General features: G+C 41.5%; 1 protein-coding gene across 1 annotated transcript; it reads right to left on the bottom strand.

Moving 5' to 3' along the window:
• Window positions 1–38: 38 nt before the first annotated feature.
• Window positions 39–18,669, bottom strand: NUS1 (NUS1 dehydrodolichyl diphosphate synthase subunit). The gene is made up of 5 exons (XM_071438042.1): window positions 18,135–18,669; window positions 9,689–9,811; window positions 7,411–7,563; window positions 3,248–3,347; window positions 39–2,546 (listed from the first exon to the last, which is right to left on the bottom strand). The coding sequence occupies exons 1-5, from the start codon at window positions 18,514–18,516 to the stop codon at window positions 2,456–2,458; spliced, it is 849 nt and encodes a 282-aa protein (XP_071294143.1). The 5' UTR covers window positions 18,517–18,669; the 3' UTR covers window positions 39–2,455.
• Between the last annotated feature and the right edge of the window lie 1,096 nt (window positions 18,670–19,765).

Genomic DNA, 19,765 nt, shown 5'->3' on the forward strand with positions numbered 1-19,765 from the left:
CTGAACTTCCAAAAGTATTCATGTATCACCATAGCCTGTAGAAAGATTATAGTCTTTTATTGATTTATTGTTTTACAGATTCAGCTTTCAATAATAAAGTTCAATAGATCGATTCCCTAATCATAAAAACTCATTTTACACATTATGTACAGGTACCCAAACATGTCACAGCACAGACCTTCACACAGAACAAGCTGGGCAGAGGCGCTAAGGGCAAGGATGTACATTCAGAGATCAAGTCGTGGATATGCACAGTGCTTTTGGCACACCTCACTGAAGATTGCCCACACAGGGACAGTAAAATAATCCCAACTAAGTCATAACATGGATTAGTTCAACTACATTAATTCCAGGAGGAACACTTAATTCACAATTAAACTGGCCATCAGAAGAGATTTAAGTTGAATCAAATGCAGCTGAACTAATCATTTTAGTTTTATTAGGCAACCCTCTGTAGACAAATTCTAGACCTTGAGATCTGTCTCCAATATTAAACACATCTTTTTAGCTAAGATATGAAGAAGTTTGAGGACTGAGGGAACTCAGGTGTGAGAAGTATTCTTTGGCAGTTTGATACAAATATAAAAAATACATTATTTTTGAGGGCTAAACTGAACTTTTCCCATTACTGCCAGCACCAGAACTGCTTCAGTGACACAGTAACACATATTGGAACGTAAACACAACCTTGCATTTTAATGAAACAAAATTCATATTACAGATGAACATCAATACTCCAGATATCCTTCAACAGGCTACCCACTCCCCACAAAAAAGTTGAACTTAACACTCAGTGAGAAAATTTGCCCTTCTCAATGACAGGGCCCAGGAAACATTGCACAACTGTTCACCTTCTCTGCAATACAGGACCTGGCACACACAAGAGACCAGCTGACAAAGTGTACTCAAAATACTCCAGCTCCCATGGAAAGCTATTTTATGTCAAAACCCTTAGTTAATTTGAATATCCCTTGCTCTTCTCTGAGATTAAGTATCACAGGTCTTTCTGTAACTGCAATCTAACCTCGTGATGACAAAAAACCGCAGCTAAGAGTTTATGCAAGCTGCTTTATAACATTACATCAAGCAACAAGTTAAAATACACCATTTCACATTGAGGCAGACATTCATTTAAAATCTGGCAATTCCCTTTTAAAAACAGTTGTTTTCCCTTCGAATGACATGGCTATCCCAAAGGAGATAAAGCCAGGCTCAGTTTGAAGAGTAGGAGGAGGGGGAAACAGGAAACACTTCCAGAACGAAGCATTCAACAGTTCTGCAGCCTGCAGGGCAGAAGGCTGCGTATCAATGTTTGACTTCAGTAATACAGATCTAAAGATATTGCTTTGTCCAAGTGCAGCCATAAACTTGTAATTTAAACTACTTCCAAAACAGGAATGTAACTCCAACAGGCCATTCCATGATGAAGACCATTTAGCCATTATCTCTACTTAGTTATCTCAGTGCTGAAATACTGTAGGGCAGCTTTACTTCATCTTCCTTCTTTGTCCACTTTGTTCCATTCAAACTTCTAATGCTCAGTTCAGAACAAATAAAAATAAAAAAAGGCTTAAGCAGACTCCCTTGCTGGGCACACAAGTACAAGCAGCAAATCACATTTAGCCATGGAAGTTGACTCAGACCTTTTTCAAATCTTTCAGCAAACGATGCCAGAGCCTTTTCCTGCTTGTTACCTTGAGTGAGCATGTTATGGGGAGAACAGGTATACAAACAATACATAGTACTGTTTATGCTTATTCCCAATGGAAAACCAACCTCATGCTGAGATGTTGCATTCACCCAGGGTGGTAGGAATACTTTCATCCCACCACTTAAAAAAAAAAAAAAAAGCTGGATACTGCAACACAGACTGCCTAATCCACTTACCATAGAAGCATCCAACCCTTTTTATGGAATCTTCTCAGTATTTCTAGAACTTAACGCCTACAGCTGGCTTAGTCATCCCAGCCAAGCTGCAGTTTCTATTTTCAGTTAACAAAACCAACTTCTCTAGAATTCACATATTACATAGTAAATATATCTGAAGATAAACCATTAGCTCTGAAATGCCAGACCATGAAGAATTAAGAAACAAAGATGGAAGCTCTTTCCTGGTTTTAAGGATCTTCAGAGCATGGACTCCTATTTACATTGTCCTGTAGATTTCACAACACTTAATTCTTCTTGCACATTCATTTTGACACTTGAATGTCAAAGTGAGGGCAATTCAGTTTTGTTTTTAGTAACTGTCTTTTGCAAACAGGAAATCTGTGAATTCCCCTCCCCACAGATTCTCACGCATTCACACAGACTCTCTAGAAAGGTAAGACACTTTATTGAATTTTTTTGATAAATTAAGAAAGGACTATGAACCAGACTTATGGGTAGCAGGTGCTTGTAAACAGACATCAGTTCCTTCCCAAAGAAAGCTTGACTCCATGCACACAGCCTGAAGTCACTTTCCCCACCGTTGCTCACAGGCTGCATAGTGATGGAGGGCGGAGAAAAACTCTTCATAGCTGATGTTTAGGTGGGAAGGCAAAGAACTGAGAAAGCAAGTTAGAAAGATTAAAATAAGCTTTTATAAACACCACACTATTCATACAGCCACTCAAGAATATCACCAAAAGCAAGCTACTGTCTGAGTAACCTTGTGAAGTTGTTCTCAACATGGTTATTGTGACTCAACTCTAACAACTAAACCAGTCACCCTCTAAACCAAAGCCTCCCATCAGAGTACACAGGGCCCTTCAAACCAGTGAAAAGCTGGAGCAGCACAGTGTGCCCACGTTTCAGTGCTCTATAAATGTGCTTGGATTTATGAAGTTCAGCAAATCTAGTCACTTCAGTTACTACTAAAATTGAAAAGCAATCCATAGGTGCAGTCTTCTATTATTCCATTTCCCTTGTATCCTTAGTTTCCCTTTTAGGAACCTATAAGCCACAGAAAATCAACACTGATATAAGCAACACTGTCAAATGGGACTGGACCACACACTAGGTGGTGACAGAAGTTATTCCTTAAACCTGAGGCATGAAGCCTGCTGTTGCTAGTCAGGGCTAAAAAAAAACAACAATTAATGTTTGACAGGTTTTAGTTAATAATTTTAATATCCTCAAATCAATCTCCAGACACTTGTTTAGCTGGATTTCCTCTTTTGGCCAATTTCCATAAGTTATATCATAAAGACTTGCTTAGCTAGGTATTTTTCATTCCAGTGTTTTACAACATTTATAAGCAACTCACATGATTTCTGTCAGTCTGATGTGCCATGGAAGGAATCCTAATGTGCTGTCCACAGGACCGAACTTCAAGACTAAATCAGGATCAGGAAATCCATGTGTACCTGTAATAACAAGTTATATTAGATTTTATTAAATTTATCACAGGATTTTTTTTTAGTTCTAAACCCTAAGGCATCTGCTTTTTCACTAAATGCACTTTTTTTAAATGACGGTCCCAAGGACAAGTTAACAATTAAAAGCCCAAGAGGACAGACTGGTCTTGCAACACCTGAATGACCAATTGAGCAAAAGCTTAGGCAGCCACTGCAGGCCCAGCTGGACTGCTATTTTTATGTCAGGTAGTTTTCAAAGACCTTCTATGGAAAGTACAGGAACAGTTACATTGTTTTCAGTAACAGCAAACCCTAACAATGCTGTTTCATCTGACTTGTTCTAGTTTTGTCTTGGTAAACTCGATTTTAGTAGCACAGAACATGCTGTACCCTGACTCTACCTACTATAGTCCTTACTTAACTATGTGGAGCTGCAATCATGCAGAGTAAAAGGACACAAAAGAAAGCTTAAGGAAATTTCACTGAAGAATACCTTAGTACTACAGACCATCAAGGAAAAAAAACCCCAACTTGTTAGATGACTTGTCTCTTTCTCAGTATGAGACCAGACAGAAATTTTAAAACGAACTTACTATAAAATTTCAAAGATACTGCTGCAGCTGGCATCTTTCTGGTTAAATGAGTGAGGTAGAACAGGGCAGTGTCTTTTTCTGTTACTGTGTGGACAACCTGACCCATTCTAGGGCAGAGCAAGATAATATTGATGAATTCCACTAAGTGCCCACACTCTTACTACCCATACCTTAAAACCCCAGCCAGTCATTTCCCTCATGAGAGCATTCTGCTCATCTTCTGAGGCTGAAGACAATTAGTGACCAAACACCACTGCCTGTCTCCCTTCCATATACTTCTGCAGTGCCTAAGCTACTCCAGGCTGTAAATGACAGACAGGAAATAGGCTTACAATGAGCAGTCTGAGTCCAGCTTTCCCTGCTAATTCTAGCAAGTTGATTAGAGCAACTTGTGAAAACCAGTAGAGCACCCCAAGGGGACCCAAGAAGCTAAACTGCTCCTCTTGCACCTACCTAGCTCATCTGAAAAGCATTCCAGCAGTCATAACCCTATTTTGCTATAATGCTGCAATTAGTCATGATTATTGCAGGTAAATTGTTGTCACCCCTTCCAGTACCCACCAATTCTGCAAGTTAAGTGCAAAAGTGCTTATACTGGGTAATGACTACCTTTAGCAGATAAAGTTCAAGACAGCCTACTTGCTCCAAACTTCAGATGTTATTTCTCAATTCTTTCCTCGCTTGCTTAAATTAAAAAAAAAAAAAAAAACACTACAAAAATCAGTCAAGAGCCTTCTACAGTTTTCAGATTAGTTATAGAGGAACTTAACTTTGGGAGTAAGAGAAAAGGAAACTAAGGCCAGATTTTGCTCCACCCAGTTTTGAAACTGAAGCTGGAGATTTTTCAAAAAGTTCACATCCTCCCTCCCCACTGAACCACCACAACAGTGATGACACCTTTTACCAGAGGTAAAGAGGCTATTTTCCCTGAACACGTGCATTTCTAAGAAAGGATGAAGCTTTTAGATAAGGGTGTCTTGTGCCACAGACCAAATCTCATCTCAAAGTTAAGAAAAAAATTGCAAAGCAAAAGCCACTCTGTTGTTCAGAAGCTAGCACATTAGTATCAGGAAAGAGCTTTGCAGGAAAGCAGTGAATACTTAGAAGTGGGGACTCTGGAGGAAGTGGACAGCTTTACTCATCAGCTGATTCAGCAGCTGAGTACTCCTCAGCTGGTACAGCAGCAGGATCTTCAACACTGCAATGGCTTGTCAAACAGGAAAAGACCTTCAGAGAGCGCAGTTAATGCTAACATTTCCTTCTGGTTCCTATCTGAAGGAAAATGCACACTGTAGCATTACTGTCACAACAGCCAACTAAAAAACACAATCTGCTTTCCAGTCTGCATCCATTTCTTTACCAAAACACAGCAGTGCTACAGATAATTTACATGTGGAAGCTCCCTCAGAGCTGACAGAATTACAACAGTCAAGTTTAGCACACATGAGATACAAGGATTTGGGAGCAAACTTTAAAAAACAAAAGAGGCAAAAGACTTGCACGCTCAAAGGATGCCAATCTGGCAACATCCCTTCTAGGTCAGGAGTTCTGCAAGGGGAACATGAAGGAATTTTAGCGCTGATAACTATACCCTTCTCCACAGAGATCTAACAGGGCAACTTGAGTAGCCTTAATTGATAGTCATGTTCTTTGCTGGAAGGCAAACAGACAGTAAGCAGAGACAATATTAAAATGCAGCTGGCACCTACTTTTCTGAAAACAAGCTGGTTAGCTGAGGCATTGCTCAGAAGAAAGTATTTTTACACTGCAGAAAACTCAAGCTGTAAGAATTAAGTGCGTGACTGAATTAAGAACAAGAAAAGCCACATGACAAACTAGAATCATACCATTTTAGGACTAGGCTTCAATAACTGCACCCTAAACATGAACAAAAAGTTTAAAAACTACATTAACAGGTATTTAAACCAAAATGTAAAACCCCAAAGATTTACAGAAGACACCATTAATACAAACTCTAAGAATATAACTATTCAAGTATTGCTTTCCAGAACATGCTCTCAAATCAGGAATGCACAGATGCATACTTTTAATACTGTTCCATTAAAAATGCACACAAACTAAATTTGCCTACAAGTAAAACAAAATTTAAAAAGCTGCTGCTAAGTAAGTAATGAAAGAATACTTCACCTCCAACAATGTCCCAAACATTAGGTAAACAAATTAATAAGGACCAGTTACAGATATTATCCTTAATTATTAGCCACATACATGAAGCAGCGTGTTTCAAAGTTCATAGTTTTGACAGATTAGATTTCTCTTTCTGTGCTCAGCTAGCATGCAATGCTTCAAAAATAAATCCACTCATTTTAAGATTGGACCTAATACTTTTAACATATCCAGACAGAAGATCAACAAGTTTGAAAAGCTCCAGTTAAGTATCACTGGCCAAAATACACACAACATGTAACAACTGTCACCAGCTCTCCATTAAATTAGTAACTGTTCTGAAGGAGTGATTGTTAATTTCCTTTAACTGCCTTTGGGGTATAACAGAAGAGATGTGCTAAGTTCTTCTTCAGGTGCTTCATTAAATACATTTAATAGCTCCATTATAGGAGGATGCTGACAACAGGGATGGAATTCAGTTTGAATTCCAAACTTCCAAACTGCCATGGAAGTCCTCTGCAGAACAATTCAGCTGATCACCCAACATGAAAAAGAAAAAAATCACTCTCTAAAGTCCAATTAATGGGAAGCACACTACAACAACATGCCCAAGGCATCCAAGTTCAAGTGTGCAATCTGAAACCTGATGAGCTAATTGCAGCTGCAATTAACATGCATGGATCACCTAGGCAAGCTGAGCAACTCATCACAGCTCCACAGTACCACCAAAAAAGTGGACGCTAATTCCAAACTTCTTCTCCCAGGTGTGATATTAGGGCAGTCCTGCCCTTTTCATAGCTATTGCATGTAGCCACACATCACAGTGCAGAGTCAGTAATCTGCATGAATTAGTAATGAAGACAACTAAGCTAGTGTGGGTTATAGAGCAGCAAGAGAACAGCAAGTGTTCTATCATTTGCATTCAGGATAGTAGTCAGGCAGCAAGAACAGCTTTAATCACTGTAACCAGATCTGGAAAAGACTCTGCCCATCCATATTTGCAGCTTGTAACTTGCAGGAAGTTAACCTAAATTAGAATAGTCTAGTTTTAGGTAATCCCAAAAGTACTTTTTTCAGCACTCTCATTGCAGAACATACCACAGATGTTGTAAACTCTGAAAAGCCAAAACTCTGCAATTTAGCTTAATATTTATGCTAAAGAATTTCTCTGCTTAAAAAAACAGCTCAAAAGGCAATAAACAAGAAAGAAATTTTTAACAGAAGCCTAAAAGCAATAATCATAATTTACTCTGATAGACTAAGCATCAAGATGCATACATTCCAAGCAATGAATACACTAGTAACCAAATTGTTATGAATTGAGTACTCTTTCCCCTCCATATTATACTTACTACTTAATAAGTTGTCTAACATATTCACATCCAGGTCTGAATGTGTTCTTTGCTGCTGTGCTACCAACTGACAGAAGTTCTGAGCAGCTTTGACTATGTCTGCTTTTCCATCTTCTGGAGACAGCACCTTCAATGTAGATTGGCAATTTAAAACTGAAAGTACAAAACATAGTTTAAAAGCAACAGAAATATAATTGTTTTGCATGTGCTTTACATAGTCACAGATACAGATGAAAGTAACTTGTAGTTTAATTCCTGTATTACAACTAGTCACAAATCCACCTCATCTATCTCTTAGAGAAGTGGGTAAGAGTTTTCTGGATTTGCTGTATTACTAAAACACAAGCTTAAGACAACTACTTTGAGAAGTCTTGTGAGAAGGGGCTTAATTCAGTCTTCAAACATAGTTCTCCAGGAAATTTGGGTTGGTTCTTACACTGTCAGGCAAAGCACTGAGAAGAAAGGTGCCTGGATAGTAACTTAAGGGGTTCAGGGAAATTAAAAAAAAAAAAAAAACAAAAACCAACAAACTAATTTCTACCCTAGAAGAGGAAGGTGTTTTTAACAGCTACTGTGTACATTTATGTGACATAATTATTAAGCTTGGGGGCTCTGATCTCAGCATCTTGATGCAAGAGTTACAGTAAGGATCTAAGATGGCTACACTGAAGCTTGGAACAAGCTAATAGTTCAAAATTCATCTATTCATCTGCAACTATGTCTGTGACTTAAGTGGACATTTCACAACAGCAATTATCTTAACCCTACGCAATTGACAGGCAAGAGTCTTCTCATACTACATGACTCGCATCATTGTCAGTACTGTAAGGTACCTAAGAGGTAAGCTTGCTGAGGAAGCTCAAGGCCAGAGATGGTGCACTATACTGGCTTGAAGCTAAGTGGGTTAAATACCAAAGTGTCAACATTTTAAGCTGATACCAAACTTAGGATAGTTATTACTAGATACTTAAAAATACATTTCTTAAAACTGCAGAACCTGACTGCAAGGGAACACACAGCACAGTCAAGATTCATAAGAACACCTAAAACTCCTTAGTTCATCTATCCAAAGCCACCACAATGAAAATGATTGCTCTTTAATATTGCTTGATTTGCCAATTTGCATCAAATGTCCTACATTAAAAAATATTTAACAGTATCCCTAAATTGCAATACATGCAATTTTGTTATTCAGAAGTGAAAAACTGCAGATAATAATAAACTGTATAGGTGTCAGTTTGTTCAGTTGAAAACACGAAGCATCTGATCTGACTGTGAAACCTCCTAAAAAGAATGAAGAATTTAAAAAGAGAACAGAAAACACCTCTGCTTTTCACAGTTTCCAGCACAAAAGGTTCCTGAGATTTAAAAGCACTCTTCCCATCAGCAAGCCTGAGAAGTCTTTCAGTAGTTTGTTTGGTGTGAACATAAATATCCCATCTTAGGTAAGCGGAGCTAAGTATGCTGGAGTTTAAGACATTAATAGCCTGTCTACCCCATCTTCTGCTGGTTATTTCAACCTTCGCAGGAAGGGAAAAAAATAGCATGAAACCTGAGTTCTTCCATATAAATGCTAGCATCTCAGACTAAGTTGTTCATAAGACAAGTTCATGCTACAATATTATACTTTGTACTGGAAAACTGGCACAAAAGATTTTTAGTATTCGGTCAGCTCTCATAGGGGAGGCAAAACTTGCAAGCAGCATTTTCAATGCAGCTAAATGTACCACAACCTGTGCAGACTTTTCATAAGTATTTGAACTATGATGATCTTAAAACATAAGGGTTGTTTAGGTATTTTTTTTACTTTAATATTATGAGTTGTAGTTAGAAGACCTGTATCAGCCCATCTCTCTAAGACAAAGGCCTGATTCAAGTACGTACCTGTGATTGATTATACTTGAACAGACTTCTAGCATTTGTCTTAGGCAGCAGATGAGGAAATGAGTTCTTACAGCAGATAGTGCTGTGTAAGGAACATCAGCCTCGAAACCTACTCCTGCTTTCCACATCTAAGTATGTGCAAAAGCTATTACCAAATTTATTTTTTAACTTGTGCCCTTTACCTTCCTGATGGCATTATACCTTGCCATGACAACCAGCAGTCTTGCTCTTTCCCTTTCTCCTCCCCAATTAGAGGTGTATGTTTGGAAAAATGGAAGTACACACATGAAGAAAAAGGTCACTGTACACAGACATGTGTTTAAGTAAAAGCAGATTTATGATTGATATACAGCTATTTAGAGGCACACCAAGCCCCTCCTGTAGTTGATCTTACCTTGACCAGTTTTGTCGTGATTTGCAAATTCCACGGAGTACTTGGAGCAATCTAGTCCCAAGAGTTCTTGCTGCTGTTTTAAAATTTCATCCATCAATCTTGAATTATTCCTCTTGAAAATACCTTTAAAAAAAAAAGTTGCATATCAGCCAACTCCTATAAAAGGTGTTACAAAATAAATCTAACACTAGGCAAGAAGAAAAAATTAGTCAGAACTGGTTTGAGACTGGAATTCACAAGTGTGGGTAAGAACTCAAAGAAAATGCTACTGCATGTGACTAATCTGAGTGACCTTGGAAAGACAACTCATGTGCTTTTGTTCTTCTTTCACCCAGCCTGAATAAGCAGCAAGTTGCAACTGCATAAGGGATAGCTTAAGACTTATTTCATTGTCCTTGGCATGCTAGAAATAGAGAAAGCAATCATCAGCAAAGAACACCAAGTCAGATTAACACCAAATTTCTTTAAAGCCCACACTGCTTAAGTCTACCACTTATTGCCACACGCCTAAGGCTGCAGGCTAACAAACCAAGTCACCACTAAATCAACATTTCAGGTCTCAGTAAGTATCCACTCTTAAGCCATCCAACAGCATGGATTTCCTAATAAGAGAATTTCACAAGCTGTATGTTTCAAGGAGCTCATGCAGTCCCCAAGGCCTTTTTATACTTACATATTTAAGGCAGACACATTTCGAATGCAGGAAATCACAAAAGCCTGCTTCAAACATACTTAGGTTTCCTACTAAAATAAATTCTAGCTTTTGAGAAACATAACTCTACTTCTAATTAAATGCCACGGCAAAAACTAAATGTTACAGTTTAAATATTTACAATCCAAAAGCATGGCTAGGCATATTCACTCAGGAACTGGATAATGCTTTTATCACAGGGTATTCAGAGGGTTTTACTGCACTTCATTCAGAAACTTTATGTCAAACACTTCCACTGACCAATCTAAAAATGCCCACATGCTAATCTTACAATGTAGACAGTGCAAAAGAATGTAAGATATGCAATTTTGATTAGGCTTAGGATTTGGCACCACAGCCTGACTATAGGATCTGGAACAGCTACAAGAGTTCCCACATTGGTCAAACAGTACATAAGCACTGGATCAAGACCATAATACACTAGGAGTTAGTTTGCAATATGAAGTGATACAATGCATTTATTTAATATGCTAGCCTTTAGGCCTAATGAATTAGAACTTTTCTACAGGCTTCATTAGAGGTTTTAATAGGTGGCAAAGTATCTGTTTTTCCTCTTATCCTGGATACTTCCTATAAAAAAAAAAACAAACTATTTCATTATAGAAATATTAGCTTATAATTGATTTCACATGTTTACAGAAAAGCAAGTTATGGTAAGGCACAAACCTCTACAGAAGAAAGTGTGTTAGAATGCTTCTGCTAAGTTTAAACTAAAGTTAAATTGTGGCTTCCTGCGCTCCCACTTTCTAGCATATACTTATACATAATAGAAATTGAGAATGCTGCTTTAAACACAACTGTTTGATACAACTCTGCTTGGCTCGGTCTGTTTCGTGCTGGGGTTAACACAAATTGTCTTCCTCACTCCCCAGGTCAGCAGCAGTGCAGCCACTGCAATTGCTAATCCTGTAGCATCTTCAAGGAAGATCTGGACAAGGCTGCATGTGCCTTGCCTTTAGGAGTCACTTGACTTCCATACACTTTTAGATATGAGAATTAAAACTATGTTCAATATCCAGACAAACATGTGACGTAATTAGGAAAGGCTCCCAATCTGGGAAATAAGCTGCTGCTCTTCTTCCCCTTTTTCACTCAATACTAATGATACCAAATCATTTCTCATGAAAGGCTTTTGCCTATTCCTGCCAAAGACTGGAAGAACTAACTAAAGACTCCACACTCCAGCTCTAAAGTAAATTAAGACACTGAGGACAAGTAGAAGAACTGACTAAGGTGTTTGCTTGGATATCATATACTGGAACTGGTCCAGCTCCAAAGTGAAGGTCCTTAACACACACAACAGACACAGAAGAGTTGCTAAATAAATGTGTCCTTAAGATTTATCTGAGTACCACCCTTCTATTCTGCCTGTTTATCTCACCCACTCCCTCAGATGTTCAAACTTGGGGACTGCACAGCTCCTTGAATAGCAGTTTAACAAACAGGAAGCTACTGTAGTTGTACCATGTAGTTGCAGCATGCCTTCCTTGGAAAGGCCTCCACACCTAAATTCCCACTGATCCATCAACCCTGACACACACACAGTTTTCCTGAAGAGAAGATCCTGAAGCACAACAGAAGATAGTAAAAATTCAGACTAACTCAGATCTTAGTTAAAACCCAACAGCATTTGGGAATACTCCTTCAATGTTTGTCTCAGTCAGTGCACAAGAGACTCATGAATGCACATCACTGCAAACACAGTCCTGCCAAATGCAATATTCACAGGCCAAATTCATATTCAACTTCAAGAATTTTACATGGTCATGCCTCAGCTATATTCTCCTTTCCCTTACAGTATCTCAAAACCCCATTTATCTACAAGGCTCATTTTTTAAAAATTTTGTAAATGTACCCAAGTTAGTTCTGGGAGATGCTGTTGCTTAATTTAAACATGACAAATATAGCAAACAAGTGCATGAGTAGGCCAACTCAGTAACAGAATTGTGTTTCTAGGCAGTGAAACTTAACTCTTGATTTACTGCTACCCTCCAACTTCGTTCACAAAATTAAAGCTAGTCCATAATATAATTTTAACAGTAAAAAAAAATTAGTTTGACAAAGGCCTAATAAATCTTGGCAATACAACAGCTGTTTGCTGTTAAATGAAAAAAAAATGCAGCACTACTCATGTTTCTAATACAGAACACAAACATGAAATTGTCACTATTATTTTTCATCAGAAGATTTTCAAGTTTTGAAAAGCAGAAACATTTGTTTGGTCAGAACTCTGGAACCTGTGTAAGCTGGCACAAATGTGTATGTTCCTGCAAATGAAGTGTTGCAAGAATTACATGTATTTAAGCACTAAAATTCCCAATGAAAAAGAGTACCAAACTCTGTCCTGGTTTGTTTCCTTTAACTACTGAGAACTTGTGAGCTGTTTTCAGGGATACTACTTGTTTTTACAACAGAAGCTGCAAGCATGCTGTCATTTGTTGCTATTAGAGCTGAGGCAAACCAGAAGTGTTTTAGCTTCCTGCAGTAGTCCTTCATAACACAGGTCTTTTCCAGGGCACACACCTTTTGCTCAGATTTACAGCAACTACAAGCCCTTTGCTTGCAACCATGGTGTTGCAATATTTTAGGGTTAGATATTGACAAATGAAGTTTGTAATTAATTCATCAAGTGTAGAAGTGACAAGAATCTTGAACTGGAAGTGAACAACTGGCACAGAGAAACACCAGGTGATGTCAACCATTTGTTTGTCTGACTAGACTACCACAGCCACCACCTGTTAATGCCTTAATGGCATCTCAAAGGTCAACATTTTTAATTTCCCTGCTCCTTAAAGCAGCAGAATCTGGTAAAACACAAAATAACAGTTAGCCCTTCCTTGCAAGGGAACACCTTACCAAAGGGAGTCTAGTAAAGAACCTATCTCCACAACATTTCAGTTATTTGCTTTCTCAACTTCTTTCCAGTGCTGACAAGGAAAGAGTAATCAAAAGTTGTAATTGTTATCAGGTATTAGCATTTTGAGAACATCAAATACTAAACCACTTCAAAGAATACACATGCAAGAAACCATTTTAATACATGAACAACTTTTGCTTACATCCTGTTGGATCACGCTGGTGGATAACAGAGGAAAGCATGGCCATTATACAAGACCTCACAGGATATGGAAAGCTACAAATACCTCCTTTATCCCAAGAGTCTAGGAAAAAAGTAATCCAAGTTTGAATGTAACTAAAGTCACTTAACTTTCAATCACATTAAGGCCACTTAAGACAGCACTAACCAATCAAAGAATTTGACTTAGAACTAAGAACTTCATAGGTGACCATTCCTCCCAGCTATCTTCTTGGAGGGTCATTCTGCACTAAGAGAACAGAGGCTCATCAGCAATTAGGAGACAAGATACCTCTTTCATATTTCCCATTCCTTTAAGGAGATCACCTTATCCCTTTTAATCAATGTGGTCTGAGAACTCCTCTCAACTCAACACCAATATGAAATTGTGGAATGTGAAATTCAACGTGGGTGAAGGCCCACAGCAGATGCCATGTGATATTGGTATCTCACAAGTGTTCCAGAGACATAAAGCCACAACATATTTATCTTGCCCAGTGAAATAAACACACTGCACACCCAGAAGATTTTCTGGATTGATCAAATTAGCTAAACTACCAAGTAATCTAGAAGAGACTAGAAGCCTACTTTGGGGCTAATTAAATGATTTCTTTTCCATACTCTATCCTTTCTAAGAGTTTTCAAGTGAAAAGTGCTCAGAAGCAAAGCAGTTCACTAGAAAGCTATGATGAATAACTCCAAATTCAGTACAGTCACACTATGGGCTTGAAGAAACCTTCAGCATGAAGCATCTATCTAGGAGTCCAAAGTACCCAAATGCCAAGATGCAGCAAGCTCCCAAAAAGCATTCTAGACTTGTCTTAAACTAGAGCAGGAAAGCTTCACAGAAGTAAAACTCAATCAAGCTCTCCCAAAAGGCAGAACAACTACCAAAAGAAAGTTAAAGTATACAGCACTAGTAAAAGGCTTCTGCTCCCCAGAATGTATCTTAAGTGCTATTACCCGAAAGCATTATCAATGCCTTCTGACTGCAACAAAGCTGCAGTATTTCCTCAGATAAGGTCTCCACAAGAATGGCTGGATTTCTACCAAGAAATGACTGGCAATACAGAAGTCAATAGAAAAATTCCTGATCAAAAGCCTGAAACTTTAGTTTGCTTTATTTAACTCAGGTGTGCACAGTAGCATTAAGCTTATTATGGCTTTGTCATGTTGCACAACAATGAAAGTTGAGAGAAAGGGCTTCCACACACCAAGGCCAGTAAAGCCAGACCACCTTGGGCCTCCAAACATGCTGAGGAAACAGAGAAAGACTCAGTTCTGAGCCCTGCACAACCCCAGCAAAGTTGCCTTTACAGTTACTGGTGCAGCTGGTGAGCTGGAATGCAGCTACTTATTTTGACATTGAAGAATACATGAACAACTTTCTGTTTAGCAATTTTGCAAAAAAAACATAAATTCATTACTATAAACAAATAAACAGCTCATGTAGTACTACTTCTGTAAAGAACTTCATGCTTCTCTTTCCTCCTATAGAAGAGGCAGTTAAGGACATATTTTGAATTCAATCCTTCTGCAGGAAACTGACACATTATTTCTTGCAGAGAAGGCAACCATGGAAGACCAAGCTTGTAAACAAGGTTTCTTGTTGCAATCAAAAGAATCTCAGTACTATGGATATGCAGTGAATGAAAAGAAACAAATTAAGGTATACCTCACCACAGCTAACACTGATCAGAGCACCCATAATTAGTTTTCCTTCTCCACCACAGCCAGCACAGTGGGGATTTTGACAAATCAATAGTTGGTACACTTGTATGAACACATACCCCCAGAAGCAGCTCAGCAGTCCAAAAGCACCAGTCACCATCTGAGTGGATGGAAACAAGTGCACACTGTAATTAAGGGTCACCCTCTGCTACTGATAAGAGCAAGCTGTACCTGACTTCGTTCACCTTCACTATTATAAGTGTTAGTGCTGAGGGTTCCAGACTCCACCACCACTGAGCACCGGATTTAGCAACAGCTGCAACATCCCACTTATTGACAAGTCTATCTGGAAATGCTGTATGCTCAATCAAGGCACCCTAAGGAGCTTAGCACCACAGGAAAGGCAGCATATGTGCTATTACCAGCAGTAAGCATACACTAGAGTTGTATGAATGATACTTGCTCACTCTCTGAAGCTGAAGTCAGTCTGAAAAGCTCAGCTGTGCACAAAGCAGTTGCAGCTGCTATCCTGGACAACCCACTGAACACCTGTGTGGAGCATGATGTGCAATGGCAGGCTATTCTCATCAACCCTACAAGTTTGGCAAAAGCCACAGATTTAAAACTTTTTCGTTGCTCTGCCTTCTTTGATTTTGCTCCAACAAACTGGAAAGCAAGCTAGCAATTAAACTAGCACATTCCAGTATCAGAGGATCAACAGAAGAACAAGCTACTAAAAAATATGCTTCGATACTGAAATCATGAGATAATAGCCATGTTTTCAGATCTCAGCAAAACCTCTAGCAGAACAAAAGCGAACAATTAACATACGTAACTTCAGATTGAATTAAACAATACATGGACACAGCAGCAAATAACCCAAGATTTTTGTTTTTCTGAACTGCCAGCAATAACAATTCTTCCCCAAGGTTATGTCAGCTCTTCAGAGGACAAAACTATAATTTCTGGTCATCATATTTAGTCTTCTAACAGCCAATCTTAGATCTGACTGAATTTCAACACATGCTGGAGAAGCAGTAGTAGGTTTTCAAAAAATGCTTCAGACACTACAGCTACAGCTCTGGCTCCTTACTGTGAGACAGGAGCTCAGCAACAGTGGCTACCTAAGCATTGGCTGGTGCCTTCTCCCTCCTCACTGTTGCAGAGTAGGCAAGATGAAAGCCAAGACGACCAAGAAACATGATTCTCAGCTTAATCTCCACCTCAGTTCAGCTCTCATACATATAATTTGTGGAGCACAGTGCTGGAATCTAAAAAGGAACTAAGCACATATGGGAACATATTAGGCAATACTGCCCATAGCTTATTTAAATTTGAAGTTAAAGATCCTGTACAATAAAAATGTCTCTCTTCAAGCTATGAGGGAAACTCTCCTCCTTGGTACTGTTTGCTCTGCAGCATTTCACCTGGTTGAATGCTTTCCAGGTTGGGAGTAAAAACTGTCAACACATAAATGACTTTTCAGAAGGTGCTGTTCTCTGTGTGCTTGAGATGTTATGCAAATATTTTATATCGTCCTTTGACTTCCAAATGAGGAAGCATTCTCCCTCTGAAATACAATGTAACCAAGTTCCACGACAGCCCTGCACAGATGGCCAGTTTAAACTGCTAAGTGACTGGTATTAAGCCCAGTTTCTCATAATGATCTTAAGAGCAATTTAGTGAAAGTCAAGTCTTCCAAGTCTTTTATCACATAGGAAGGATCAACCATGAAACAAAACTATAAATGGTGATGGTTTAAAATGAAGCAGAAAAAAATTAAAAATCACAAATGCCTATGCTCAAGGAAAGGCCTGCATATCTTAGATGCTTTTGCACACTTAATAACAAAAGATTTCCCCTACTTACATGGGCTGCACTGCAGGGCATTTCCTGAAGCAGCACTAGAAGACAACTATACCTCTAACCTGGCAGAAATCTAGAGAGTTCACCTAAACTGCATGACACCTCTAAACAGCCACTGGGAGTGGCTCAAAACAAGTTTAACCCTGCTCTCCTACAGTCTCACCCCTGACAGCACGAGCACAGGGATCTTCAGGATGAAGTTTTTTTCCTCTGCAGGAAAGAAACAAGATGCAGTCCATGTATTGTTATCCCTTCTGAGTTGACAGCTTGTCCAGTATAGGTTACAGATCATCTCTCAATGATCAGCTGGACAGAAAGTTTCAACTAAGAGTATCTTGAATATGGCTGCTTTTAGCTCCCCACTAGGAAAGGACAGGTATGAGGAAGTCAGATTTGTTCCACAACTTCCTCACAGTATGTGAAATCCAAACTCTGATCTTATCTTTATAATAGTCAGTGACGTGGAATCAACATACCTGCAAGAGCCAGAGTTCAATAGTTTTACACCTGGGACTCAGTAATAAATAAAATCACACAGCAGATGTGAAAAAACTTCAGAGCTCACAGAAGCACTGGCTCAGAGTTAACTCAAATGCCAAGCAGGACCAAATGCAGATCACATAATTTAACTTCGCAATACAGACAGCATCCAGGACATACATGCTTACATTTAACTACTTGTCCATCCTGTTTCTTCACACAGGAGTACTTGAAAATAGAAGGCTACTTTCATTCATTCACTTCCGGAGGTTCAGCCCCAACTCAATGAACAGCACTCATAAGAGCAAGTAGCCTAAAGCTCTTCCCTACTAACAGTCCTGCCCTACACTTTGATGTCAGCAGTTCCTATCAGCCCGAGGCTGTGGACAAGGCTCCAGAAAGCACGCAGGACCTGGTCATCCCGACACGGGAGCTGGGCCAGAAGGACAACTGGGCCATTGCCCAGGCTCCCAGGGGACAGAAGCTCTGCAGCGGCAAAGCAGCGGATGGGAAAGGAGCTGCCAGCAGAGAGGCGGGACCGGACCTAGGCAGAGCCCAGAACAGCGCGGCCCTCTGGCTCTATGCTCTGGTCCCCGGCACGGCCCGGGGCTGGGACTTGGGGCACCGCGGCGGCCGCTCACCGTTATGGTCGTAGACGCTGACGTAGGAGATGCCCACGGCCATGCACCACACGACCAGGCTGGCCATGTCCGCGTAGCTCGGCTCCTCCTCGGTCACCACCAGCCCCACGTGCACCGGCAGCTTCCGCAGGGCGCGCCCGTCCGCGCGCCACCGCTGCCGCCCGCGCGCCGCCCCGCCGCGTGCGGGGCCCCGCCGCCGCCAGGCCGCGCGCGCCTCGCGGAACCCGAGCGCGCGGGCGGCGGGCGCCAGGAGCGCGCAGGAGGTGGCGGCGGCGGCGGCCGCGCGGCCGCGCAGGCACGCGAGCAGCGCGCGCTGCAGACAGAGGAAGGCGCGCAGCAGCGCGTGCAGCGCGCGCCACGCCAGGCCGCCCGCCCCGCTCATGGGACCGACCGACAGGAGCGCGTGGGGCCCGCGGGGGAGCGGCGGGGGTGCCTCAGCCGCTGCGCGCCGCCCGCCGCGCCATCCCCTCACGGAGCCCGCGTCCTCCGCCCGGCAACCGCCAGCGCCGCCATCTTCCCACCGCCCCGCCTGATCTTTCACCTCTCAACCCGCCACACGCGAGCCGCCCGTTGGCCGCCGGGTGGGATGACGTCGCTTCCGCCCGCGGAGCGCGAATGACGTGGCCGCGAGAGACGGAGAGGGCGGGGCGAGGGCGGGAGGCGGGGCTGGGAACGGCTCGGGGCGGCCGCGCCCTGCGGGAGGGGCGGGGCCGCGCCCCCTGGCGGGCGCTGCTGGCGATGGCCCTGAGGTGCCGGGAGCGGGAGGGAAGGCGCCGGGGCGGGGCCGGCGCCGGGGCGGGGGCGGGCACTGTCCCCAGCTGGGTTCTGCCCCCAGCCGGGCTCTGCCCAACCTCCCCTCTGCTTCACGGGCTCATCTGCGGAGCCTCCCGCTACCTTTCCCAGCCTTGCTCTTCCTGGCGCCCGCAGTGCCTCGTTCAGGCTGGTGTGTGAAGCGGAGGTGGAGGGAGAAAGCACCTGAACGCCACAGAAGCAGTCGGGCCTCAGGGGTGTCTTTACTGTCAGGGGTGTCTTTACTGAGTAAAGGCAGGTTTCACCCTCAGAGCGCGCTGCGAATGCTCGCCGGGGAGTTCCGCAGAACGGGCTCGGGAGCCGGGGGCAGCGGCCTCGGGCTGCGCACCCCGACTCGCGTCCTCCACAAAAGCCGCGGCTCCCAGGCTTTCTCTGCCTTGGCTTGTAAGGGCCCACGGGTTCGAAGATGAAACATAGGTGAAAGATGGAGTGAGAGCTAGTGCCAGCCCGATGCTGTGAGACGGCACGGGGATATTTAAAGCACTCTGTTAAAAAAATCTGCCAATATTAAACTGAATGAAGAATTTTGTATCGCAAAAATTTTTCTCGTACTCAGAAAATAGCTACTTTCCTGGCTTCTAATACAGACCAGCATTAGCCAGCAAAAATAACAGTCAAACTGCAGGGAAAGCTTGTGCTGTTTCTAAATCTTTAGGTACCAAAAATTTGGTGAATGACCATAGAACCACAGAATCATTAAGGTTGGAAAAGACCTGTAAGATCAACTCCCACTGTTAACCCAGTACTGCCAAGTCATCTGTTTAACCATGTTCTTAAGTGCCACATCCACATCTTTTGAACACATCCAGGGTGGTGATTCC

This window comes from Agelaius tricolor, unplaced genomic scaffold (genome assembly GCF_023055355.1).
Source record: "Agelaius tricolor isolate 1412-34295 unplaced genomic scaffold, bAgeTri1.0.p SCAF_1, whole genome shotgun sequence".
In the NCBI taxonomy this organism is placed as follows: domain Eukaryota; kingdom Metazoa; phylum Chordata; class Aves; order Passeriformes; family Icteridae; genus Agelaius; species Agelaius tricolor.

Excerpts from the sequence above, each read along its gene's own strand:
- NUS1 (XM_071438042.1), bottom strand. The coding sequence starts at position 18,516 with ATGAGCGGGGCGGGCGGCCTGGCGTGGCGCGCGCTGCACGCGCTGCTG. Across the intron at positions 9,812-18,134 it reads CAGCGTCTACGACCATAACG|GTATTTTCAAGAGGAATAAT; the intron begins GTGAGCGGCCGC and ends TTTTTTTTAAAG. Across the intron at positions 7,564-9,688 it reads TCACGACAAAACTGGTCAAG|TTTTAAATTGCCAATCTACA; the intron begins GTAAGATCAACT and ends TTGTACTTTCAG.